The sequence below is a fragment of the Convolutriloba macropyga genome, chromosome 15 (assembly GCF_964194025.1).
Source record: "Convolutriloba macropyga chromosome 15, txConMacr16.3, whole genome shotgun sequence".
Lineage (NCBI taxonomy): Eukaryota > Metazoa > Xenacoelomorpha > Acoela > Convolutidae > Convolutriloba > Convolutriloba macropyga.
This window is the reverse complement of record NC_134482.1, coordinates 29,156,462-29,182,895: the sequence shown is the minus strand read 5'-3', so window position 1 is coordinate 29,182,895 and position 26,434 is coordinate 29,156,462. Positions and strand designations below refer to the sequence as shown.

Genomic DNA, 26,434 nt, shown 5'->3' with positions numbered 1-26,434 from the left:
GTCAATTTCTGAGCAATTTTTATGCTAATATTCATATAGTCTTTTAACACATGGAGAATTTGTTGGGCAATCAGCAAAACAGAAAACTAAATTCCCATTTTCTCAATTGTAGTAGGCCGGCAATAAAGTGTTCTATAATTTGGTACGTCAGCCATTTTCACTAGCGCCAAATTAAACAACCTTTTAATTGTGCAGTCAAATAAAACCCGGGTCGAGGTTTTTGGGTAAATTTTCGTAAGAAATGCGGTGAATGCGGTGATTTTTTGTAAGAAATGCGGTGATTGCGGTGAATGCGGTGAAAAAAAAATCACCGCTTTTCACCGCATTTCTTACAAAAATTCACCACCAAATTCACCGCATTTCTTACGAAAATTCACCGCATAGACTATTATGGCAAATTAATGTAAGAAATGCGTTGAATGCGGTGAATGCGGTGAAAAAAAAATAATTCACCGCTATTCGAACTGAAGTAGACAAAATTGCATAGCACAAGGAATAATAGATCCTGCTTTGATAGCCATTTTTCAGCATCCCCGCCGTCTTCGATGAACTATTTTGTTTTTATGCTACGGCCATTCAGTCATGCATATTTCGGGGGACTTGAGTGAGATTTAGTGCTGTCCACTAGCTCACGCTTCAAAAGTGAAACAGAACATTTTCTGGCTATCACCATTATGAGGCGATTTTTAGTTACTTTATAAAGTGACCCCACCTTAAAAAAAAGTTTCTGTAAATTAGTCAGTGGACAATAGCTACAATTTTTTGTGGGTTTCGTCGGCAACTTAATGTAACTTGAATCTTGAAAAATTAGCTCCTAAATTTTGAGATAATTTTTAAAAAAATCAACAGACCAACTGATTAAATGAGATTAAAGAAAATATAAACAATTGAGATTTGAAATTCAGAAAAGAGTGTATTGAAGAGAAAAATTTTTGATTGAGGACTATTGTGGCCCTGAAGTAAGAGCAGATTTTCTATACTCCTCAATAATTGAATAAGTAATCAATAGATGGACCAACCTGCACGGGGGAGAGGGGTGTGAGGACCCCCATGTATTAAGATAGGAACTAGAGTATTTTTCCAGATTTGGGTCCTGATCCCTAATTTATTAATTTTGGGAAAAGAATCGAGTGTCATCTACATGTAATAAGATTAAGTATAGCTTCCATGATTTAAGCTTAGGAAAAGACGCCTACATGTATTAAGATTAGGTATAGCGTTCTTCATGTATTACGACTAGGTATAGCCTACATGTTTTATGGTATATTTTAGGTACAGTTCCCATGTATTAGGATTATGTATAACCTGCATGTAATACGATTAGGTATAGTTCCCATGTATTAAGATTAGTTAAAGCCAACGCAATGTATATAGATAAGTTATAGCTGCCGCAAAGTTTAAAGATTAGCTATAGCCGCCAACATGTATTAGTATTAGGTATAGTCCACATGGTTTAAGATTAAGTACAGGATCCAGTTTTTGGAGTTTTTGCAAAGTTTGTTTTGCATAATTTTTCAAATTTTCAGGTGTATTTACGTGTTTCTTATTTATTGGGATAGTTGAAACCCGAGCTGACTTGATACATTCATTATAAGAAGCATGATTTTCTAAATTATTATTTTTTCTATTATTGTGTAATTTTACGCTGTTTTTTTCTTAAGTGTTTTAATTACTATCTTTTCATTAATTTGAATTGACATTTTTTTTCAGAAAAATAGAATTCAAAAAGGTATAAATTAAAGACATTGTATTAATTATGCACATCAAACTACAAAATCAACGCATATAAGAAGTCTGATCAATGAACAGTTTAAGAGGGTCTGTATGAACACAATCAGATTGGACAATGCGTTTTGGGTAGAAATATGACAACCCTTCATAGACTGCTCATAAGCAACACAGTGGTTTTTTTTGTTCTGAACCCTCTTCATCCGTTACACGTCAATACTTTTCTAGGGACCCCTCTCCATTCTCATCCAGCGTTCTTTTGTTCAGACCCTTACCACTAAACGTGTAGCTGTCAGACTTGGCATACTAGCAGCAGTAAGTTTCGCTTCGGAGAGAGATCATTTCGGTACATCGGAAGTCTTCTTTGATTCCATGATTTAAGCTTAGGAAAAGACGCCTACATGTATTAAGATTAGGTATAGCGTTCTTCATGTATTACGACTAGGTATAAACTACATGTTTTATGGATATTTTAGGTACAGTTCCCATGTATTAGGATTATGTATAACCTGCATGTAATACGATTAGGTATAGTTCCCATGTATTAAGATTAGTTAAAGCCAACGCAATGTATATAGATAAGTTATAGCTGCCGCAAAGTTTAAAGATTAGCTATAGCCGCCAACATGTATTAGTATTAGGTATAGTCCACATGTTTTAAGATTAAGTACAGGATCCAGTTTTTGGAGTTTTTGCAAAGTTTGTTTTGCATAATTTTTCAAATTTTCAGGTGTATTTACGTGTTCCTTATTTATTGGGATAGTTGAAACCCGAGCTGACTTGATACATTCATTATAAGAAGCATGATTTTCTAAATTATTATTTTTTCTATTATTGTGTAATTTTACGCTGTTTTTTTCTTAAGTGTTTTAATTACTATCTTTTCATTAATTTGAATTGACATTTTGTTTCAGAAAAATTGAATTGAAAAAGGTGTAAATTAAAGACATTGTATTAATTATGCACATCAAACTACAAAATCAACGCATATAAGAAGTCTGATCAATGAACAGTTTAAGAGGTGCTGTATGAACACAATCAGATTGGAAAATGCGTTTTGGGTAGAATTATGACAACCCCTTCATAGACTGCTCATAAGCAACACAGTGGTTTTTTTTGTTCTGAACCCTCTTCATCCGTTACACGTCAATACTTTTCTAGGGACCCCTCTCCATTGTCATCCAGTGTTCTTTTGTTCAGACCCTTACCACTAAACGTGTAGCTGTCAGACTTGGCATACTAGCAGCAGTAAGTTTCGCTTCGGAGAGAGATCATTTCGGTACATCGGAAGTCTTCTTTGGCTCTCGTTTATAGTCGTTCTTAAGCTTTTAGCAGCATATTTTAGGGAAGAAATTTTGCGAGGCATCTGCTCTGAAGAAATCATCACAGTCCTTTATTCACAAAGCTTACCAATTTTCATTTTAGCAGGACTGTTTCAATCGTACAAGTGAATATGAGCTACAGTTAAAAAAGTGAATCCGTGGACAACTCTTCGATCTTGTCAACATCGCAAAACTTATCAAATAAGTTGTAATGAAGCTCCAACATACGTAGCTAAGCGTTTTGAAATATAAAGTCCTATTATTACAGATTCTCGATGCTCAATTCTGCAGTTTACAAGCTGAACTTCGTAAATTTCTTCCGACACATTCTTCAGACGCTTAAACATTTTCTCAATGTTTGCTTTGAGCGTCTGCTCATTGTTTAGGTGCATGGTCTTTGTATGTCTACTTCTGTCCATAATTTGATACCCTAAAGAGCTAATAACCAACATATTCATTGTCGCAGCCGCAACAATAGAGTCAGGATTTTTATCACTGGATCTTCTAGCGTCTAGCACTGACTGAACAAAATTGTTGAAGAATTTTTTGGGCGTGTATTGTAAAAGTCTATAAAAATTTTGGCATTTCAGAGCAAGACTGAGGTAAAAGTTATGTAATGGAGAAATGATTATCCCATTTTCTAATTTAAAGCTTGAAATCAACATTCATTGAGGTTATTTCAGCGGTTTTTTAAAAATTGCATGCTCTCTCAAATAATCTCCAACATCAGCCCGGTTGACAATAAAAATCTTAGAAATAGAAGGGAAATTAGAAAACTTGCACTTTAATTCATCTGGAACTTCGAGATCGCACTTTACATATCCCAATGTTTTCGCATCTTTTGTTTTAGCTGAGAGACTTTTGCTTTAAATATAATTTGAGAGGAAAGTTCTTCTTGACGTGATTTCTGACATATTTCTCTTCTCTAACACTTTCCTCGCCAGTTAAACTTCCAGCGATATTGTATCTTTTGTTTCTCAAGTAAACTCTTCTCAACTCATCAATTTCTTTTCTTTTTGTCCCTCTCCGCATTTCGTCCTCTGACAGGCTTGCTCGAGCTTCTTTACATGGACAAAAAAACGGAAAACGGAAATAACATCTCATGGCCTCATACTGTTTCATTCATTGCTCATACAGCTGCATACTTGCAATGAGCACAAAATCTGTCCGCGCTAAAACAGTGAACCTTTTCCTGTTTCCCCAAATGTATAATAGCTTTCAATAGTGCATTCTAATTGATGGAGATAAGACAAGACAACGTTTCCAAAGTTAGCGATTTTTTGGTTCGAGCCCTGAAATTTTTGAAAATCTGTTTGGAGCTGCCAACGTGTGTAAAGAACAGTTGGCATTTCTTGACACATTGAAAAGGAGTTGCATGGTATCACTAACCAAATCGATTTAAAAATCTTTCCTTAATGTCGGATCACAAGAAAAGCAACTACTGCTTTTCTTGTGAACATTTTAGAAAGTCCACCAGTCATGTCCTCGCCTATTTTATCATCTAAGTCCTTGTCACTCTCAACAAATTTTTCAAGTTCACTCATGACATTGTTCAAATACATACCTTAATGGTATATATGCTGAAGTTGTTGAAGACAATATTGTGGGCGATACAAAAACTGCTCTTTTACGATGCATTATATTTATATCAAAGGTTAAGAATGGAGACAATACATGAATTATCAAAACTTTCCAAACCTACAGTTTAAAAGAATTTTGAAAACTCATTCCACTGCTAAAATCTGGAGCTCTGGTTTCTTTTGATGAAAAAGAACCTTACACCCCTGTTGGAGCAGCACTAATGTTTAGAAAATTTCTAATAATCATTCTTAGATTTAAATTTGTAAAAAATGGTTGCTAATAGTTATTTACCAAATTTTCGTGGAAATGCCAGGCAAAGGCCTAGGGGACTCGAAGTTTTAGCCCAAACAATTGGGAGGACAGCGATTGCGTCCCAGCTGCAAAAAAGTGCTGATTTAACTGACATGGCTGCCCCTGAAATTGGAGAGGTTATGTCTCTGAAGAAAAAACTCGAATCTGTAGCTGCTGATGTTGGATAGAAAATTTAGGTAATTAGCTAGTTGCATGAAAAACAAGAAAGCGTTGCATTAGTCGTAGATCACTTCCAGAAATCAGTCCATGTCATCAAACAGGAGAATGTATATTTGCAAATCTAAAATGAATTCAAGATCAACAAAGGATTCTAATTTTCGATATGGACACTTTACAATCTCTTGCTTGGATATTTTTGACCAAAATCCTTTTTTAGAACCTTTTGAATCTTCTCACGTTCAAATGCTGAATCTCAGTACTTCACTGGATGATAGCAGCATTGAAATTGAGTATGAAACAGATAGAAGTATCTATCTTCTTATGATAGATATTCACATTCAAATCAAAGTTGAATTACAAAAAGCAGGATTGTTTGACGACTTTGGTAAAAAATCGGCATGGAAAATTAGATATGGACATCTCTTTCACAGATGACGATCTAAATCACCTAAGCCACGTCAACAATATACCAATATCACGTGAATTCATTTTTCCTCCAGGACAGAACCAGTTTTTTCAGGAAAATGTTTTTAAGAATGTTCCAATCAAATGAGTAGCTACTGCAATGAACACCCTTTCTTATTCATAGAACATTTTCAAGAAAATGATTTCTATTACCAAAAATTTGGTATGCGAGAACTTAGAACTGTTCGCGGAAGTAGAGCAATAGCATTAGTTGATACAACTATTGACTGTAGAGCATCAGTAACAACAATGAAAGCAATTAATTTCAACGAAGAATTTCCCGTTTCAGTTTCAGAACCATTGCATACTTGTATTCGATTTCAATTCACTTCGAGATGCTCAATAAAATATTCATTATCTTAAACCCAGCAGCAAAAGTAATCGATTGGAGAAATTTTTGAATTTTCCGCTAAGAAACCTGACAAAAATAACTGTTTTAGCAAAAAGATTATCAACTGCAAAAATTCATCAGCTTGGAGTGGTTGCTAAAAATGTCTGAGAATTTTTTCACCAATTTTTACGGTCTTCGTTATAATTGTTTTCTGTATTGGAACATTTGTAGGTTTTACCTTCTCTTCATCTGGCTGTTCTTTACATGAAAATAAACAGGTAATGGGTGTTAACTGGGGTAACTAACCAAAGTTCAGTTTTGCATTCATAAAAACTTTCCCAAGCAGGGAATTTCAAAGCATGTATCAAGAAGTAAGCGCGGGTTTCAACTATCCCAAAAATTAAGAAACAGGTTGCATTTACCTAAATATCCCAAAAATTATTTAAAAAGTTTGCGAAAACTGCAAAAGTCACTCTGGATTGTACACCTAATCTTAATGCAAGCAGGCTATACCTAATGTTAATTCATTGTGATGGCTATAACTAATCCTAATACATGGGAACTATACCTAATTCTAATACATATAGGTTATACCTAGTCTTAATACATGGGAACTATAAATAATCTTAATACCTGTAGGCTATACCTAATCTTGATACATGGAAACTGGACCTTATCTTCATACATGTAGGCTATACCTAATCCTAATACATAGACACTATGCCTAATCTTAAAAATTGAAGGCAATGCATAGTCTCAATAAAATAAGACCGCTACACCTAATCCTAATAAATCAAGACCACTATACCTAATCTTAATACATTTAAGCGGCTATTCCAAATCCTAATACTTCGAATCTCTACCCAGTGATAATACATGTAGGCTTCCCTAGATTCTATTCCTAATCCTAATGCATTAGGGAGGACCCAAACCTGGAAAAATACGCTATAATTTATCTTAATACATTGGGTTCCTCAAACGACCGTGCATGTCTGTCCACCAATTTACTACTTTAATACAAAACTTTTCTGGTACTCATAATTTTTGTAATAGGTTCATAGTTTGTTCAAAAGAGATACGCATTTTGCTGATGACAGTTAGACCGCCAAATATTCACAGTGAGTGCTCTCTAATTATAGGGAGTCATAATAATAGAATACATTACACACATAAAGCGCATAGTTAAAACATAGATACAGAAACATCTTTAAAAAGTAGGTTGTCATTAAAATTTTTGTTATTCTAAATGTCAATTTTGTGGGTACAAGTTACTCTTCTACTTTCAAAACCTACTAAATATGCGCAGTTTTGCAAAAAAAACAGTAAAATCAGCACATCAGCCGCAAAAACTTGAACCGCAAACCGATGATGCAACTTGAACAATTAAAATTAGAAATCAGTTGTTTGAGCTTTTGTGAAAACACACTAACAAACCACAATTTTTTTGAAACAATATAAGGGACACGGAAAGAGAGGGAAAATTTCGAGAAATTTAAGAAAGACAACTTAAAAACGAAAATTTGAAATGGAAAATTTTTATTTATCACAAAGAAAATGTGAGAGTGTTTTCCTACGACAACAAAACAACGAATTTGCTGATATTGGACAGAAAAGGTAAACGCAAAAAATTTCAATTAAAAATCCATCACAAGAACAAAGTAAAGTTTGTTATCGAAAGTTGTCAACAATATCAGCAAAAACATTCTTCGCTTGGATAGCACATACAAAAAAGTCTATTCTAAACCCGCTTTCAGCTAACCACTCTTGTCCGTCAGCAAAAGTGCAAGTTCACTCAAATATTTTTAAACCAAAAAACAGTTATCACAATATTGAAAAACTTATTTTTCATCATTGTGTCAGAAAATAGTGGTTTTGAAGCAATCAATATTTCTCCACCGTTTAAAATGTGTTCTTTTTGGTCAATGCAACAACAGCAAAAAAAGAAAAAGCATAACGAACAGCTAAAAAAGTTGCAATGTAGTTGAGTGGAGTTTTTGACATTGATGTTATTTTGAACAGTATACTGGAAACAAAAGATATCAACAGTGATTGAGTGAATTTAACAGTCAGTACTTGTGAACCAACAATTGGGAGGAATAATCTGAATATCTACCTAATAGGCTTACAGGGTAGAAATCTGAATTAAAATTGAGAATTCTCAAGCAGAAATTTGGACATAATTTTGCTCATTATGATATGAAAAAGTTGTCCGGATTCCAATCAAAATTAGCATTTTCACATCAAACTCATTGTATTTTGGCTGATGTTTTGGCGAAACAGGTAAATGTGCACTTTTTCAGTTCTCAATGAACTGATGGGAAAAAACTATACCAAATTCAGAAAAGAAAACTTTGGAAAACTATATTCGAACAAATCTAATGTTTTTGAATTTTTTGAAACATTTTGGCTTATTTTTCTGTCTTCTTCCTAAAAACGTTAATTTTGTTCTGCTTGTGGGTTTCAAATTATCAGGTGACAATGAATTGAACCCACGTTTTTCAGCTGGATAGCTTTATTGATTATTTCAGCTACTTACAAAACAGAGGTCTGTCAGCTTTAAAATTTTCCTCTCCAACACTGAAACTTTATACAGGTCTCAACAGTTTTCGATCGGGTTGCTAAAAACAACCTTTATTTCATTTGTTGCTTTAGCTGAAACATGACTAAACGCAGATTTTGAAACTCAAACCATTTTTTAACGGCTGCACAAACCGTCTCCGGAAAATGCCTAATCAGACAAATGAGGGGATTCAGAGAGGAGAAGACTTTCGAAACGTTTACTATTGTCCGAACAAACATCTTCGGGGACAAATCTTAAACTTGGTGTACATTTGTGCACTAAGTTCAGTATTAGAAACTGTTATTATGGGTGATGGAACTTATATGTACTGGTAGAACAGCTACGCCAATCGATCAGTGTTTGATTTCGATAGATCTGATATCCTTCAAAATTGTGCAACGGACATTTCCAATCTGACCATTTTCTTTTTTTTGTCGAGCCTAACCCACTTTCTTTTCTTTTTGAGATTTAATCAGTTTTTTTTTAGAAATCTGTTGAGAAAAAAGAACTGATCCATCCTGTTAATAAAATTGACAAGGGAATTGGCATGAATTCCAAGCCACGGCTATCGCAAGATTTGATTTTTTTTGTTAAAAAACAGTTTTTGTTCAACAACCTGAATGAAAATCTTAACAGGGAGACGTACAATCAATTTAAGCCTTCACGAAATATAGTAAAGAAGAGACTAAAGGACGCGCAACATTTACGGTCTTCGTTATAATTGTTTTCTGTAGTGGAAAATTTGTAGGAGTTACCTTCTCTTCATCTGGCTGTTCTTTACATTAAAATAATTATGTAATGGGTGTTAACTGGGGTAACTTACCAAAGTTCAGTTTTGCATTCATTAAAACATTCCCAAGCAGGGAATTCTAAAGCATGTATCAAGTAAGCACGGATTTCAACTATCCCAAAAATTAAGAAACAGGTTGACTTTACCTAAATATCCCAAAAATTATTCAAAAAGATTGCGAAAACTGCACACCTAATCTTAATACAAACAGGCTATACCTAATGTTAATTCATTGTGGTGGCTATAACTAATCCTAATACATGGGAACTATAAATAATCTTAATACCTGTAGGCTATACCTAATCTTGATACATGGAAACTAGACCTTATCTTCAAAAATGTAGGCTATACCTAATCTTAGTACATAGAAACTATGCCTAATCTTAAAACATGAAGGCAATGCTTAGTCTCAATAAAGTAAGACCGCTATACCTAATCCTAATACATCAAGACCACTATTTCTAATCTTAATACATTTAAGTGGCTATTTCAATTCCTAATACTTGGAATCTATACCCAGTAATAATACCTGTAGGCTTCCCTAGATTCTACTCCTAATCCTAATGCATTAGGGAGGACCCAAACCTGGAAGAATACGCTATAATTTATCTTAATACATTGGGTTCCTCAAACGACCGTGCATGTCCGTCAACCTATTTACTACTTGAATACAAAACCTTTATGGCACTCATTCGTTTTGTAACAGATACGCATTTTGCTGATTACAATTAGACCGCCAAATAGTCACAGTGAGTGCTCTCTAATTGTAGGGAATCATAATAATAATAGAATACATTACACACATAAAACGCATAGTTAAAACATAGATACAGAAACATCTTTAAAAAATAGGTTGTCATCAAAATTTTTGCTTTCCTAAATGTCAATTGTGTGGTACAAGTTACTCTTCTACATTCAAAACCTACTAAATTTGCGCAGTTTTGCAAAAAACAGTAAAATCAGCACATCAGCCGCAAAAACTTGTGAAAATGCACCTTGTTGTGAAAATGTTGATCCGAACCGATGATGCAAATTGAACAATTAAAATTAGAAATCAGTCGCTTGAGCTTTTTGTGAAAACACACACACAAACCACAAATTTTTTGAAACAATATAAGTGCCACGGAAAGAAAACGTGAGAGTTTTTTCCTACGACAACAAAACAACGAATTTGCTGATAGCGGACAGAAAAGGTAAACGCAAAAAAAATCAAATAAAAATCCATCACAAGAACAAAGTAAAGTTTGTTATCGAAACTTTTCAACAATATCAGCAAAGAAATTCTTCGCTTGGCTAGCACATAAAAAAGTCTATTCTAAACCCGCGTTCATCTAACCACTCTTGTCGTTCAGCAAAAGTGCAAGTTCACTCATATATTTTTAAACCAAAAAACAGTTATCACAATATTGACAAACTTATTATTCATCACTGTTTCAAAAAATAGTGGTTTTGAAGCAATTAGTATTTCTCCACCGTTTAAAATGTGTTCTTTGGTCACTGCAACAACAACAACAACAAAAAAGAAAAAAACATAACGAACAGTTAGAAAAAGTTGCAACGTAGTTGAGTGGAGTTTTTGACATTGATGTTAATTTGAACAGTATACTGGAAACAAAAGATATCAACAGTGATTGAGTGAATTTAACAGACAGTAACTTTGAACCAACAATTGGGAGGAATAATCTGAATATCTACGTAATAGGCTTACAGGGTCGAAATCTGAATTAAAATTGAGAATTCTCAAGCAGAAATTTGGACTTAATTTTGCTCATTATGATATGAAAAAGTTGTCCGGATTCCAATCAAAATTAGCATTTTCACATCAAACTCATTGTATTTTGGCTGATGTTTTGGTGAAACAGGTAACTGTGCACTTTTTTTTAGTTCTCATTGAACTGATGGGAAAAAACTATACCAAATTCAAAAAAGAAAACTTTGGAAAACTTTATTCAAACAAACCTAATGTTTTTGAATTTTTTGAAACAGTTGTTGCATACTTTTTGGTCTTCTTTTTAAAAACTGTTGAGAACTGTATAAAATTTGAGTGTTGAAGAGGAAAATTCTAAAGCTGACAGATCTCTGTTTTGTAAGTAGCTGAAATAATCAATCTAGCTATCCATTTGAAAAACGTGGGTTCATTTCATTGTCACATGATAGCTTGAGACCCACAAGCAGAACAAAATTAATATTTTTATTAATATTAATTTTGTTCTGCTTGTGGGTCTCAAGCTATCAGGTGACAAAGAAATGAACCCACATTTTTCAGCTGGATAGCTTGATTGATTATTTCAGCTACTTACAAAAAAGAGATCTGTCAGCTTTAGAATTTTCCTCTTCAACACTGAAAATTTATACAGGTCTCAACAGTTTTTGATCGGGTTGCTAAAAACACCCTTTATTTCATTTGTTGCTTCAGCTGAAACATGACTAAACACAGATTTTGAAACTCAAACCATTTTTTAACGGCTGCACAAACTGTCTCCGGAAAATGCCTAATCAGACAAATGAGGGGATTCAGAGGGGAGTAGACTTTCGAAACGTTTTTTATTGTCCGAACAAACATCTTCGGGGACTAATCCTGAACTTGGTTTACATTTGTGCACTAAATTTTTTACTAGAAACTGTTGATATAGGTGATGCAACTTATATGTACTGATAGAACAGCTATGCTAATCGATCAGTGTTTGATTTCGATAGATCTGATATCCTTCAAAATGGTGCAACGACATTTGCAATCTGACTATTTTCTTTTTTTGTTGAGCCTAACCCACTTTCTTTTCTTTTTGAGATTTAATCAGTTTTTTTTAGAAATCTGTTGAGAAAAAAGAACTGATCCATCCTGTTAATTTAATTGACAAGGGAATTGGCATGAATTCCAAGCCACGGCTATCGCAAGATTTGATTTTTTTGATAAAAAACAGTTTTTGTTCAACAACCTGAATGAAAATCTTAACAGGGAGACGTACAATCAATTTAAGCCTTCACGAAATATAGTAAAGAAGAGACTAAAGGAGGCGCAACATGTATTTTGCATCATATTTCGAAAATTCATTAAAAAGTAAAGAAAGAAGGAAATTTGTTGAACAAAATGTAATTACGAGTGAAAGGTGATGCAAGGAGAATAGATCTTTGCGAAATTTAAAGAGATGCAACGAATATCATCAATTGTCTGAAAAGATCGTATGCAGATCTACCTTTCAGAGGAGTTTTCAAAGGGTTGTACTTTTCCTGTAGGTATCTTGAGAAACCTCAAAAACCCGAATTAACATAGAACGGTGACTAAGTAAGAACTGTATGCAGTAATTGATTGCTGTGCAACTGCAATGCAGAAAGACCTGGTGAAATAACTTTTCTCTCACACAGCCATGCAAAATGGCACTAGGCTTACTACGTCTTCATTTTGCTTAAATTGAGTGCTTTAAAGAGAAAACTTTCCGAAACTGACCATGGACCACCCTATGTAACTAACACCAATTGTCAAAAAGGTAATAAATTGGATAGTTCCAACTATTCGACAACTTCTTTAAGTTCGCGTTCTGCGAAATTTTTTGAGCGCCTCCTTCTGACTCAGAAGATGGTCTTCATTGATAAAAATCAAATTAATGAAAAAAAGCAATTCAGCAGAAAAAAATCAGCGTTGGTTGTCGTTCAACTTCTAGCTGAAACACTGTCATCTAATTTATCCCAAAACAAAATAAACTGCTGCTACTTGTATGGAACCTGCATTTTTTCTTATTTCCATTTCGCATGGTAATTTTCTTAAAAATTCAGTTTTCTGGTGTCTCCCAGAAAAGAAAAACATTTGCTATCTTCATTTCTTGCTTACAGCAGACAAAAAAAATTTTTGATGGCGTTTTGTCTGTGAAAATGTAAATTGCGCTGAGCCACATGAAATTTTTTTCAAACCAATCGTTTTTGCTACATTTAAACAGTTTTTCATGTTACATGAACTTAGTTCAATTCACAGATGATTCAAGTATTGTCTGTTGTGGAAAAAAAGTAGTTTACATGGGGAAAGTCGAGGAAATGTTTGAGAAAACAGAAGATTTTTTTACCTGTTTGAGAAAACAGAGACAAAAAATTGTTTGAGGAAATTGTTTAAATGTTTGAGAAAACAGAGATGAAAGATATTACCTTAATTAGAAAAAAACAGATATGATATTTTCACCCTACAATTTCGGATTTTTTCCTATAAAAATAAGATCTCAGAATGCTAAAATATTGCAGTTAACTCTCACGTTCAGCATACATATAGAGACATAATTTCTCCTGAACAAGCGCATCCTTCTTTCGAAGTCACTAGCGCATTCACAATTATTTCTTTTACCTATCTTTGTCTCAAAATTTTTCGATTTTTCTAAAAAAAACCTAAAACGTATTAATTGACAGATTAACTGGGGTAAAAACATGTGCTTCCTTTGCAAAAAGTATAAGAAAACGAGAGATCTGCTAGTACGGACTAAGATCCTGCCAGCTGAGCTCAGAACAGCAAAGATATCTCTAATCAAATTTCAATATGGCGTAGTCAAAAAAAATTTTGAAAAGTTTTAGCGGATCTATGAGTCATCATTTAATTGCTCGAACAAAGTAATTCAAAATTAGACTGAATGTCAAAAGCAACTTTGGAAAGAATTCGATTGTTCATCGATGCGTACAGAAATGGAATACGTTACCACAATGGCTTCGGTTAGCAAGATAAAAAACATCAAGAAAACATCTTCGGTTTTTTTTGATAAAAAACAATTTTTGTTCAACAACCTGAATGCAAATCTTAACAGGGAGACGTACAATCAATTTAAGCCTTCACGAAATATAGAAAAGAAGAGACTAAAGGAGGCGCAACATGTTTTTTGCATCATATTTCGAAAATTCATCAAAAAGTAACGAATGAAGGAAATTTGTTGAACAAAACGTAATTACGAGTGAAAGGTGATGCAAGGAGAATAGATATTTGCGAAATTTAAAGAGATGCAACGAATATCATCAATTGTCTGAAAAGATCGTATGCAGATCTACCTTTCAAAGGAGTTTTCAAAGGGTTGTACTTTTCCTGTAGGTATCTTGAGAAACCTCAAAAACCCGAATTAACAAAGAACGGAGACTAAGTAAGAACTGTATGCAGTCATTGACTGCTGGACAACTGTAATGCAGAAAGACCTGGTGAAAAAACTTTTCTCTCACACAGCCATGCAAAATGGCACTAGGTTTACTACGTCTTTATTTTGCTTTAATTGAGTGCTTTAAAGAAAAAAACTTTCCGAAACTGACCGTGGACCACCCTATGTAACTAACACCAATTGTCAAAAAGGTAATAAATTGGATAGTTCCAACTATTCGACAACTTTTTTAAGTTAGCGTTCTGCGAAATTTTTTGAGCGCCTCCTTCTGACTCAGAAGATGGTCTTGATTGATAAAAATCAAATTAGTGAAAAAGAGCAATTCAGCAGAAAAAAATCAGCGTTGGTTTTCGTTCTACTTCTAGTTGAAACACTGTCATCTAATTTATCCCAAAACAAAAAAAACTGCTGCTACTTGTATGGAACCTGCATTTTTTCTTATTTCCATCTCGCATGGTATTTTTCTTAGAAAATACTGTTTTCTTGTGTCTCCCAGGAAGCAAAACATTTGCTATCTTCATTTCTTGCTTACAGCAGAAAAAAAATTTTGATGGCGTTTTATCTGTGAAAATGTAAATCGCGCTAAGCCACATGAAACTGTTTTCAGACCAATCGTTTTTGTTACCCTTAAACAGTTTTTCATGTTACATCAACTCAGTTCAATTCACAGATGATTCAAGTATTGTCTGTTGTGGAAAAAAAGTAGTTTACATGGGGAAAGTCGAGAAAATGTTTGAGAAAACAGAAGATTTTTTTACCTGTTTGAGAAAACAGAGACGAAAAATTGTTTGAGAAAATTGTTTAAATGATTGAGAAAACAGAAAAACAGATATGATATTTTCACCCAACAATTTCGGATTTTTTCCTATAAAAATAAGATCTCAGAATGCTAAAATATTGCAGTTAACTCTCACGTTCAGCATACATATAGAGACATAATTTCTCCTGAACAAGCGCATCCTTCTTTAGAAGTCACTTGCACATTCACAGTTATTTCTTTTACCTATCTTTGTCTCAAAATTTTTCGATTTTTCTGAAAAAAACCTAAACCGTATTAATCGACAGATTAACTGGTGTAAAAAGATGTGCTTCCTTTGCAAAAAGTATAAGAAAACGAGAGATCTGCTAGTACGGACTAAGATCCTGCCAGCTGAGCTCAGAACAGCAAAGATATCTCTAATCAAATTTCAATATGGCGTAGTCAAAAAAAATTTTGAAAAGTTTTAGCGGGTCTATGAGTCATCATTTAATTGCTCGAACAAAGTAATTCAAAATTAGACTGAATGTCAAAAGCAACTTTGGAAAGAATTCGATTGTTCATCGATGCGTACAGAAATGGAATACGTTACCACAATGGCTTCGGTTAGTAAGAAATTGAGAAATATTTTTAAAAAGTTTGATTGATTTTTTGGTCTCATTAAAAATTTCCTTTGAACAGAAACATGTGTTTTTTAAAAGATTTTTGATTTTTAAGGAAGAAAAGAAGCCGAAAAAATGCATGGGATTTTTTTATTTTGTAACCAAGTGTTAACAATGATTGAAAATTTAATCGAAGATCCTTTCGGTTCAGTGAAGAATTGATAGAATAATAAGGTGACTAAAAATTCTCTACTAAGAAAAAGAAAAAAGAGAAGAAAACCGAATAGATTTAACGTGAAATCTTAATCGCTTAAATCGACGACAGATGATTGAAAATGACATACGTTCACTAAGCATAAATGAAAGTCCACTCGGCCAGGTCTTTTTTGAATTTATTACATAACCAATCTATTCTGTTTCGTTACACAGATTTTTTATGAGACCCACATACAAATTACATGTTGAGTTTATAGCACGTTAATAGCTGAATAGAAAGCTTGGGGAGGTGAAGAAATTTAAGCCCCTTAAGCGGGGGGTGGGGGTGGATCGAAACGGAATAGATCCCAATATTAATCGAGAGAAGGGCGGTTTTCCATATTATTGCCACTACCATCACTTCCATCTTTTCTGTCTACTCATCTCCTGGCCATCCAACATGCACATTATTATCTTTTATGAATTGATCCAGCCATTCTTCCAGCGGTTTATAATAATCCAAAATGGCCCTCGTGTTTGGGAAGTCGTCTCCAGTAAAGTCCTGAAACAGAGCTTTTTGATTAAATTCAACATCGTTACCGGTGGTTATTAACTTTGTCTTTTCACTGAGCTCCATTTAAAGCGTGTCCCCAAAAGTTGAGATAACCGAACGTTTCAAAAGCCACAGGTTAGAGTTCAAAGGTCAAAGTACAAATTTAAAACATGGAGAAAAGATTGATTAAGGAAAGCTTTAGTGGATCAAACGTTGTCTGTCGTTCAAATGAGCACATTGATGCTCAATTGCACGTTTTGGCGTTTTTCGAACGTTCGATTAGTTCAAATTTATGGGACAGACTATAGTTGATGATTTGATGTTTCATTCAATCGATGAATAAAACTCATAGATATTAATGGCAGGCTTAGAGACGAATAAGTAATAATGGAACTTTTAAAATAACACTTTCTCTAATTAGCAGTTAGGGTATTACCTGGTTTGCAATATTATGCTTCCCGGGCCCAGGTGTCAACGGTAAAAATTGCTAAAAAACAGTAGGATTTGCGGTGAAGGCGGTGAAAAGATGTAACAATTGCTACTTTTAGCGTTGAATACGGTGAATACGGTGAAAAAAGGAATAAACCACTATGAATCGCAAATCTGACAAAAAATAACCGCTAAAATTAAATCGAAACCACAGAAAATTTTGTAAAAAAAGTTATAGTTTCATCTTTGAAAGTGGTGAGAAAAAATTCACTCCTACAGTACAACACATCTCACGTCAATTTACTGCAAAAAATCACTGTAATTTTTTTGAGGTGAATATTTGTAAGATTTGCGGTTTTCAGCGGTGATTTTCTTATTTTCACCGCTTCCCGTTGTTAGCGATGCATTTTTTTCACCAGTTAAGCAGCGGGAAAAAAATCACCACTAAAAACTTCAAACCTTAAAAGTTCAAACGCATTTGTTTTCCGCGTCATTTATTGCATCAGATTAGAATTCCCAAGATATAATACAGACGTAAGTGAATGATGACGCAGTGGTTTAAGAAGTTGTTGACATGAAAGAAGTGGGAGATTCAAAACTCAGTACGGCAGTTTATTCTCCGAAAGAATTTAAGTTAAATTGAAGAAAATAAATTTCACTACTAAAAATCGCTAATACTACAAAAGTTAACTACTTTCACTGCATTCATCGCTAAAAGATGCGGAAGCTCTAAGGTGACAAGGGGATCTTGTAAGAACTTGCAAGTTTCTGGCAGAAACTGACAAGGCGATGCATCGCCTTGCAAGTTTTTCTTCCAAAAACTTGCTAGTTCTTAAAAGTTAACCATAATTTAAATATCCATTCGACTTACAAGTTAACCATTCGCGCATACAACACGCATGCACACACACACGCACGCACATACGCACTAAACCGTAAATAAAACGTTGCAAGACATGAATGTAAACGGAGGTTTGGAAAAAATAGAATCTGGAAAAGTGTGAATTAAATTATAAAAAAGGGTATAAAAATTAAGGGTCACTAAACTATTTTGAGAAAATATTGACGTATGAGTTTGAAATTTCAATCAAAGTCAATACCTAGGGAACATTTTTAAAAAAGCGATCATGAGGAAGCTAATTGAGATCTACAGTTTTTTAATGGAATTGCAAAAGGAACTCTTTTGAATTGATAAAATTCAAAAATTTTACTATTTGTCTACTTAGATCGAATTGTATTATGTTATCCAAACAGAGCAACTAACTCCCACGCGCTTTCTACGGTAAATGACTGAATGTTATTTTTCATTAAACAATAAGAGTTTTGCTCGACCGGAACGAATTTTCAAGAATTTTACAAGTTAGCCATTCGCCTTGCAAGTTCTTACATGTTAACCATTCGACTAGCAAGTTATCCATTCGACTTACAAGTTAACCATTCGCGCACACAACGCGCATGCACACACACGCACGCACATACGCACACATACACACACATGCGCACTAAACCGTAAATAAAACGTTGCAAGACATGAATGTAGACGGAGGTATGGAAAAAATAGAATCTGGAAAAGTGTGAATTAAATTATAAAAAAGGGTATAAAAATTAAGGGTCACTAAACTATTTTGAGAAAATACTGACGTATGAGTTTGAAATTTCAATCAAAGTCAATACCTAGGGAACATTTTTAAAAAAAGCGATCATGAAGAAGCTAATTGAGATCTACAGTTTTTTAATGGAATTGCAGAAGGAACTCTCTTGAATTGATAAAATTCAAAAAGTTAACACTTTGTCTACTTAGATCGAATTGTATTATTTTATCCAAACAGAGCAACTAACTCCCACACGCTTTCTACGGTAAATGACTGAATGTTATTTTTAATTAACCAATAAGAGTTGTGCTCGACCGGAACGAGTTTGCAAGAGACTTACAAGTTAGCCATTCGCTTTGCAAGTCCTTACAAGTTAACCATTCGACTTGCAAGTTATTACAAGTTAACCATTCATTCTCGACCCGGGCGCTATTCACCGCTATTCTTACATTTTTTTCGACAAATCCTCAACCGGTTCTTTGCAATTAAGTGTCCAATGCAATAATTGACCTTGATAGTCAATTATTAACTAATAACTATTGAAAAAACTCATCAAAGAAAATGGGTTTTTGTTGCAGCTAGGTATATACAGTAATGCTCCTTATCTACTTGAAATTTTTTTTCCATTTTAATTTTTATTATTGTTACTTTCAAAACTAACGGAGAAATGTTGTTCTGTATTATAAAAGCGTTGCCAATTAACAAAAGGAACAGCAAATAAAATCAGCTATTGAGATTTCACAAAATTTTTTGACAACAATTGTTGTCCCAGGTAAAATATAGTAAATGCACTGTAAACTTGCAGAAAAAACTGAATCCAAAAAGTTTTCAATTGGAGGAGCAACTAATATCGGACACCAGGTAATAGGATGAGTAGTTGACCGAACAAAAACAACTATAAAACGCGACAAAACCTTGAAAAAAATCACCCCAATTTTTACTAAAAGGCGTTTTGTCACAATCTTTGAAACAGTTACAAAATGAAAGAATTGGCTAAATACATGAAAATACGACTCATTAGCGAGCAGAAAAGGACCGTTATTTATGAGATTAGGCGACCGAACAACAAAAACAGTTATAAAAAAGTGCAAAAACAAAAAAAAGCAATCCGAGCAGTTAAAATTTTAGCCCATTGAAAGACGATTAAATTTGTCAGTTTATAAGAACAAGGGACAAATTGACCAAAAAAACAACTTGAACAATCCTTGTAACTTTATATATAATCTAGCAGAAAGTCTGTTGGTGCCCTCTTAGTAAAATATGCACTGTTGGTAAAAAAACGAAAGGAAGTAAAATCTTCGACTAGGGCTGCTATTAAACATCGAAAAACGTCTTTGGGAATTTATCAGCAAACGGAAAAAGTAGAAAAGCAGTAAGTAAATTTTAGTACCAAATTTACTCTTAAAATCCATATTGCTAAATAAAAATAATTGTCAAGAAGGTGGTTGAGAACGGCGTTTTAAGAGCCTTCTTGAATTTTTTGGGATGCGTATAGAATTTTCTTTAGAGAAGACCAGCGTTGCATAAAACTAAAGAAAGCGCCCAAAGTTTTGGGAAAATTATTGTTCCAACAATTATGTAACAATTATTACAATAATTTTTGGAACAATTATTGTTAATATTATAGTACGCGCTCAAATATAAAATCAGTATGCTGGGGCCGGATCTGAAAAAATGCAAAGGGTTTTGCGTCTCGCTCCCGTTTAATCTCCACCTTTTCACTTGCTCTAAGCTGTACGTTTTCAGTTGAACTTGGAACTTCTGCTTTTTCCTTGAATACAAACTCATTCATTCCCGTTCCACTTTATTTGAAACTCTTTAAATACGTGCAAAATATAGAATGACACAATTCTTTAGCGTCCATGGACTGTTCTAGAGTACCATATTTGGAGCCAATTGTTTATAAGAGCAACCCGGGTTGAACATTCTTGGCAACCACATTCAAGAACCATACATGGTTCCATAGAGGCCACCCCTAGTTGAGAGGACCGAACATAAACGACGCAAGAATTGTTCGGTATGTTCGGTTTTCTACGTAAGAACTGCTCGGCATGTTCGGTTTGTTCGGTATGATCGGTTTCAAATGTTAGAAGTTGTCGGTATGTTCGGTTTCAAATGTAACAAGTTGTCGGTATGATCGGTCTGGAACGTAAGAAAGCTTCGGTATGCTGGGTTTAGCCAGATTCGGTAAGTTCGGTTTCAAAGGTAAACAATTGTCTTTCTTATGTTTGATACCGAACAAAGACGACGATACCGACGAAAAAATCGTAAGGGCTTTTGTCGTTTTTGGCTAGAAAAACCGACGATACCGACGGTTTCTTACGTTTTCTAACCCAAAATTTCTCAACTAGGGATGAAAAAAGTTCCTGCATGATCTTGGTATGGTATGGTTGCCAAGAAAACCATGTATGATATTTCAATGGTTGCAAAGGCATCTGTGATGATTGAATTTGATGTATCTGCCAAGTCACTTCTTCAAAACTCTTGATTTACGTTTCCATCAGCTGCGTGGCTCAAATCAAAGGGAAAAATAGAGATTAGCCCAGATCTAGGCTATTATCTAATTTTTCCTTCAATTTTGATCAGTTTCACGTACCCGGGTTGAAGTTTCTTTGATTTCATACAAAGATCATATATGATTTCATACTGTCCATAATTGATTTCTTGGTACGATCCTTGTATGAAACCAAAGAAATAATACAAATCATATGAGCTAGTATGATTACTAAGAATTATATATGACCTAGTACGAAATCAAAGAAAGTTGTATGATTGGTGACCCGAGTAATCTTTAGGGAAAGTGTCATACCTTCAGAAGTTTTCTCCAGTACACGCTTTTGCCTTTTCTCATCATTTCTCTGAACTTCCAAGTGGCATTCGGTTTGTTATCAATGTAGCAGTCTGCCAGATATTCAAAGGTTTCTCCGGAATCTTTGCAAATAGCTTCTAAGAACTGGAACTGATGCGCGATTCCAATCAAGTAACTAGCAACTATAGGTTGAATGTATGCAACATGCATTTTTGCCATCATGTCAAAATATTCCTCCCCTCTTGTTTCCCCATTTGGAGGTGAGAAACCCTAAAATTTCCCAAATTACCTCTAAAATTCCGCAGATAATAGCTAACACGTGTTACGGGCCCTTAAAGTGTGGGATACGCAACAAAAGAAACTGTTATACAAATCTGTAAGCATATAATGTAATTGTCATTTCTCAGGTCGAGGTGACCAGACCGAAGTGACCTCCGATCACACCATCTTTGAGCGCACTCTTACGCCGGTGTGCTCGAATTGCATCGTAGGAAAAAGGCCTCAGTCACTTTTTAGTCTGGACATTGGCCTGGAACTTTTCTAATCAGTGATCATTTCGGTTTGGGCGGGCTCATCAGAAGCAGTTTCCAGCGCATACTAATCTGAGGCGGAGTTTGGAGCGCACTTTAGTCTGATACCAGTTGTATTCTTGAGCGCACTTCAGTCTTATCAGATGCGGTTTCGAGCACATGATAGTCTGATTGGAGGACGTTTCGAACGCACCATACTCTGATCAAAGGCGATTCCGAGCGCTAGAAAAAAATGGGTAGAATACTGTAGGAAAAGCCACAAAGTCTACCCGGGTTGCGTGACTCCACCGTGTAGCCTATTTTTGGAGGTAGGCACGATTTTTAGGCCGTGTTTTAGGCCGTATGCACCCAAACTGTGATGTTTTTAGTCGTGCCAAGAACTTTTGTCATTCACCGGGTCGAGTTGTCAACGCTAAAAATCGCTACAAAATGTAAGGTTTGCGGTGAATGCGGTGAAAGGATGAAGGAATTGAAATTTTTAGCGTTCAATGCGGTGATTGCGTTAGAAAAGAATTCAACACTATGAATCGCAAATCTTACAAAATTTCAACGCATTTATTACATTTCAAAGAATTTTTACAATTCAAAGAATTTGAATTGTATTGGGGCGCTGTCTTTTTTACGACTCAAAGAGGAGTATTGGAGAAGTCCTTTTTTTAAATCAATTTTATTGGAGTGAATTTTGAAGCGGGAAATGAAACGCGTGAAAAATTTTGTAGTGATTTTGATGCTGAACAAAAATGAAGAGCGGAGCGAAAAGAGAGTGGTTTTTGTTCATACCGCTGTTTTTGAGAGAGCGAGAAATTGATGTGTGAAAAAATTTTCTCTGAGCGAGCGAAATTTTTTTGTTCACGTGTGGCTTTTAAAATCAGTTTTTATTGCAATTTTTCTTGTTTATGAGGTCCGATTATGATATTGTTTTGGACTTGGGTTCGTTCTGATAGGAATTGAAAGTTTCAAGTAGATAATTTGAGTTTTATGCAAATTTGGAGGTTTTTGATCAGTTTTGCTGATTTTTCTACGAAATTTAATGTATTTTGGCCTTCTGTTTTGTTTTACTGCTTTAAATGATATTTGTATAGAAGCTCGTTACTCAAGGAATATCATGGATACAAATTGAATACAATTTTGGTGGTATAATCTTTTTTTTGCTGAAAAATTACAGAAAAATAGAGAATTTTTTAACCACTTTTTTAATTTTTTGCTCTTTTTCGTTTTTTTTTCAATCGTAGACATTTTTTTAGCTGGTTATGACTTGACAATTATTTCGCAAGCATTTCATTGCTCTATTTGCTCAAAGTAACCTTATTAGGCTTTATTTTTTCTTGAAAAAATTAAAAGCACCTTACTTTTTCTCGTTTTTTTTTGGTGTTAAATTTGGTTTTTAATGTCGTTTCTATTCTTCCTAAAGCTTTGATAGCATTTGGGGAGTTTTCTAGTGGAAGTCAGTTGTTGTAGCTCTTTTGAATGTCTCTCATTTTGATTGATATTGGTTTCGAGTTGTTTTTGTTAAAGAAAATCGGGTAAAAGAGAGCAAATTTTGGCCACTTTTTGTCTTTCTTCTAAGTTTTTTGCCTATTTATTCCGATTTTATATTTTTTTTGGTAACTTTCTCTCAATAAAGAGCATTTTGGTAGGTGTCCATTCTTTGAATTTGCACTTGAAGGCTTAGCAGGGCAGTTTTCATTCAAACAAATTATATAAAACTCTAATTCGTTAAAGAGTTTTTCTTATTCTTTTTTTAATTTGTTGTTTAACGTTTCTCTGCAAGTACTAGGTGGGCGATTGATCTAGCCAAATATATAACTAATTGATTTCTATGACTGCTTAGATGGGAAGCTGCATGTTATCTTTTTGTAGAGATTTTTGTTTGGATTTTTAGAGAATATTATTTTTTGATTTTGTCCTTTGTCAAGTTTCCAGTTCTCCACTCTTTTCTTTGTGAACTGGTTACACTGTCTGTCGAGTGTTAATATGCTGGCGATGCATCTGGTTAGTGAGAAAAGTCAGATTTCTATTTCTAGTCGTTTCCGGAATTCTTCCGGCTATGTTTTTTCTTAAGATCTGTTCACACATTTTCATGATTTTTGAAGTCAAATTGGAGTAGTGATTTTGGTCACGCCGAAACAGGAAATGGAGCAAAAATGCGAGTGGTTTTGCGGCGTGAATTTTTTTGCTCTAATTTTAAAGCAGAGTGAGCAAACGTTGTTTGAACAAAAATTCGGTTTCTTGGTAGTGGTTTTTTGTTCACATGCGGTAATTTCACTCTGATTTTAACTGTTTTTTCGATTTTTTGGATCGGATTTTTTTCTAAATGGTTTTCCCGAGCCATTCACAGCCCATTTTTTGCCTAGTTTTGTTGGTTGAATTAAATTTTAATTTCCCGCTAGTGTTTTTTTTTTGTTCACATGCGGCATTTTGACATTGATTTTCTGTTTTTTTTTTCTTATTTTTTATCTGATTTTTTTAAAAAATGGTTTTCTCAATTCACTCATAGTTCATTTTAGGTCTAGTTTTTCTGTTTAAACAATGAAAACTCTTTGAATTGTACGTCAGGACTTGTCCTGCTATGTTTTTTTATTTATTGAAATCTGATTTGCGTTTAATTCAATTTGATTTAAATTCACAAGAAATGTCATTGAAGTAAGTGACCGATCGCGCAGTGCAATAAGGAGTTGTTGACATAAAGTAGGTTAGAGGTTCGAACCCGTGTACGGGAGATTATTATTTGTAGGAAATCCGTTGAATGCGGTGAAAATAAAAATTTCACCGCTAAAAACCGCAAATCTTACAAAAATTCACCGCTAAAAACCGCAAATCTTACAAAAATTTACCGCTTTCTCCGCATTTATCGCAAAATGATGCTGGCGCTTTGCGGTGAATTTTTTTTCACCGCTACTCACCGCAATTCATACATTATTTTTTCGACTAAATCTGGACCCGGGTCAGTTCGGGGTTTTTGTCAAGTTTGTTGCTGAATGCGATAAAACGGATAATCGCAGAAAATTTTTGGTGCATCAAAGAATTCAGTTTTTGCGTCAATTGCATGCAGTGACCGCTATGCATTCTTGTTAACGAGGCGAGTCCCATTCTTTTACACCATTTTACACCGTATTAACGTCATTTCATACATGCTTAGCTGCTGCACACACTCAACACACTCGTTTACCGAAGATCTTTGCAAGCTCCCGTTTCTCCCACTTTTTAACATATGGTATCTACCGAGAAAAAACGATTTAAAAAGTGTAATTGTGTAACCTGATGCTTATTAATAAGGTACCACCAATATGTGTTCAGCTCGTTGTCGTTGGTTCTCTCCAGGAAGAAATCAAGCATCCACCGATCAACCACATAAATATAAGGGATTCTCGGGAAATTTATGAGAGCTGTTGACATAAGTCTGTTGATTGTAATCATAGAGCGGTTTGTCGGTTCTTCCAAAAGTTTTACGCTTAAAAGGTGCTCTAAACTCTGGGCTAGTATCCCAATTGTGTCACCCACTGCTTCTTTGAACGCTGGGCTTCCGCCTAAAATAACAAAACAATACTTTTAAGTTTCGAAAAAACAATTAACATATTAGAAACTCTTCTAAAACTGTTCTTCCGAAACAGGGTCTGAAAGAGAAATAATACAAATTTTCAAAACATTCATGTTTCACTCTGTTTTTTTTTTGTTGAAATCATGATAAGTTTTACTACTAGGCATAAATACATCATTAATCCACAAAACTTTCTTTAAACTTCCTATGCTCTATATAACAACGCAACCAACCCCGTTAAATCACCCTTGCTCCTGTTCAAAGGCCTTTTGACGGAATCAGTTGATTTGGCCTCCGTTTGATTATTCTTTACACACTAAAAAAAGTTCTGGTAAATTTACCTGAACCAAGTTCAGGTAAATAGAACAGGTGAATTCAGGTGTAAAAGCACCTGAAATACACCTGAACTGAATTTCAGGTAAATTTTCACCTGAACAAGTTCAAGTGTGGTTACCAGAAAGAAACTTTCGTTGCATTCGGCAGTGAAACAACAAAAATTTAGCAGAAACTAAAACACAATACAAATACAAACTTTAGGAGAAACATCAACACATTTATTAGGCAGTGTCCAGCATTTTTTCAAAGTGTTTCAATTTTAAATTTTGCAAAGTTACGGTAAAGTTTAGCATCAAATTTTCCCGCTCTTCAGCTCTACTGATGTTTCTAGATCGAACAAGTAATTTGGGAGCCATATGGGTTGTTTGAATTTTATATCAATCCTTAAGTTTCAGAAAATGGTTTTAAGCGACTTTAATTTCTTTAAATCATAACAACAGGAAACGCGGTGGTTTTAAAGTGGATCAACTTAAATCCAATCACTCTTCCTTATATATTAAATCAAAAACAGTTATTCCTGCATAAAAAAGATCTCTGGAAAACTGGATTATACATATATAAAACCGGTAACGACATATGGTCCTCATTTAGCTTCCATTTATTTAAAATCTTTCAGAATCAGATTGTTATTCTTCTTTATTCGAACCAATTCCATTTTCCAACATAAGCACTGCTTCAAAACCCTGTCCGTCGAACTGAAGTTTGCCTGGTTATTTTAGGTGCATCTT

General features: G+C 34.4%; 1 protein-coding gene across 1 annotated transcript in view; it reads right to left on the bottom strand.

The window, feature by feature from the left end:
• Positions 1–16,211: 16,211 nt before the first annotated feature.
• Positions 16,212–26,434, bottom strand: part of LOC142354304 (angiotensin-converting enzyme-related protein-like) — a 361,020-nt gene continuing 350,797 nt past the window's right edge. The window contains exons 6-8 of the mRNA XM_075406567.1: positions 25,091–25,359; positions 21,303–21,572; positions 16,212–16,481 (exon numbers count right to left, since the gene is read on the bottom strand). Coding sequence (XP_075262682.1) covers positions 16,356–16,481; positions 21,303–21,572; positions 25,091–25,359 — 665 coding nt within the window. The 3' untranslated portion in view covers positions 16,212–16,355. The remainder of the gene's footprint in view (positions 16,482–21,302; positions 21,573–25,090; positions 25,360–26,434) is intronic.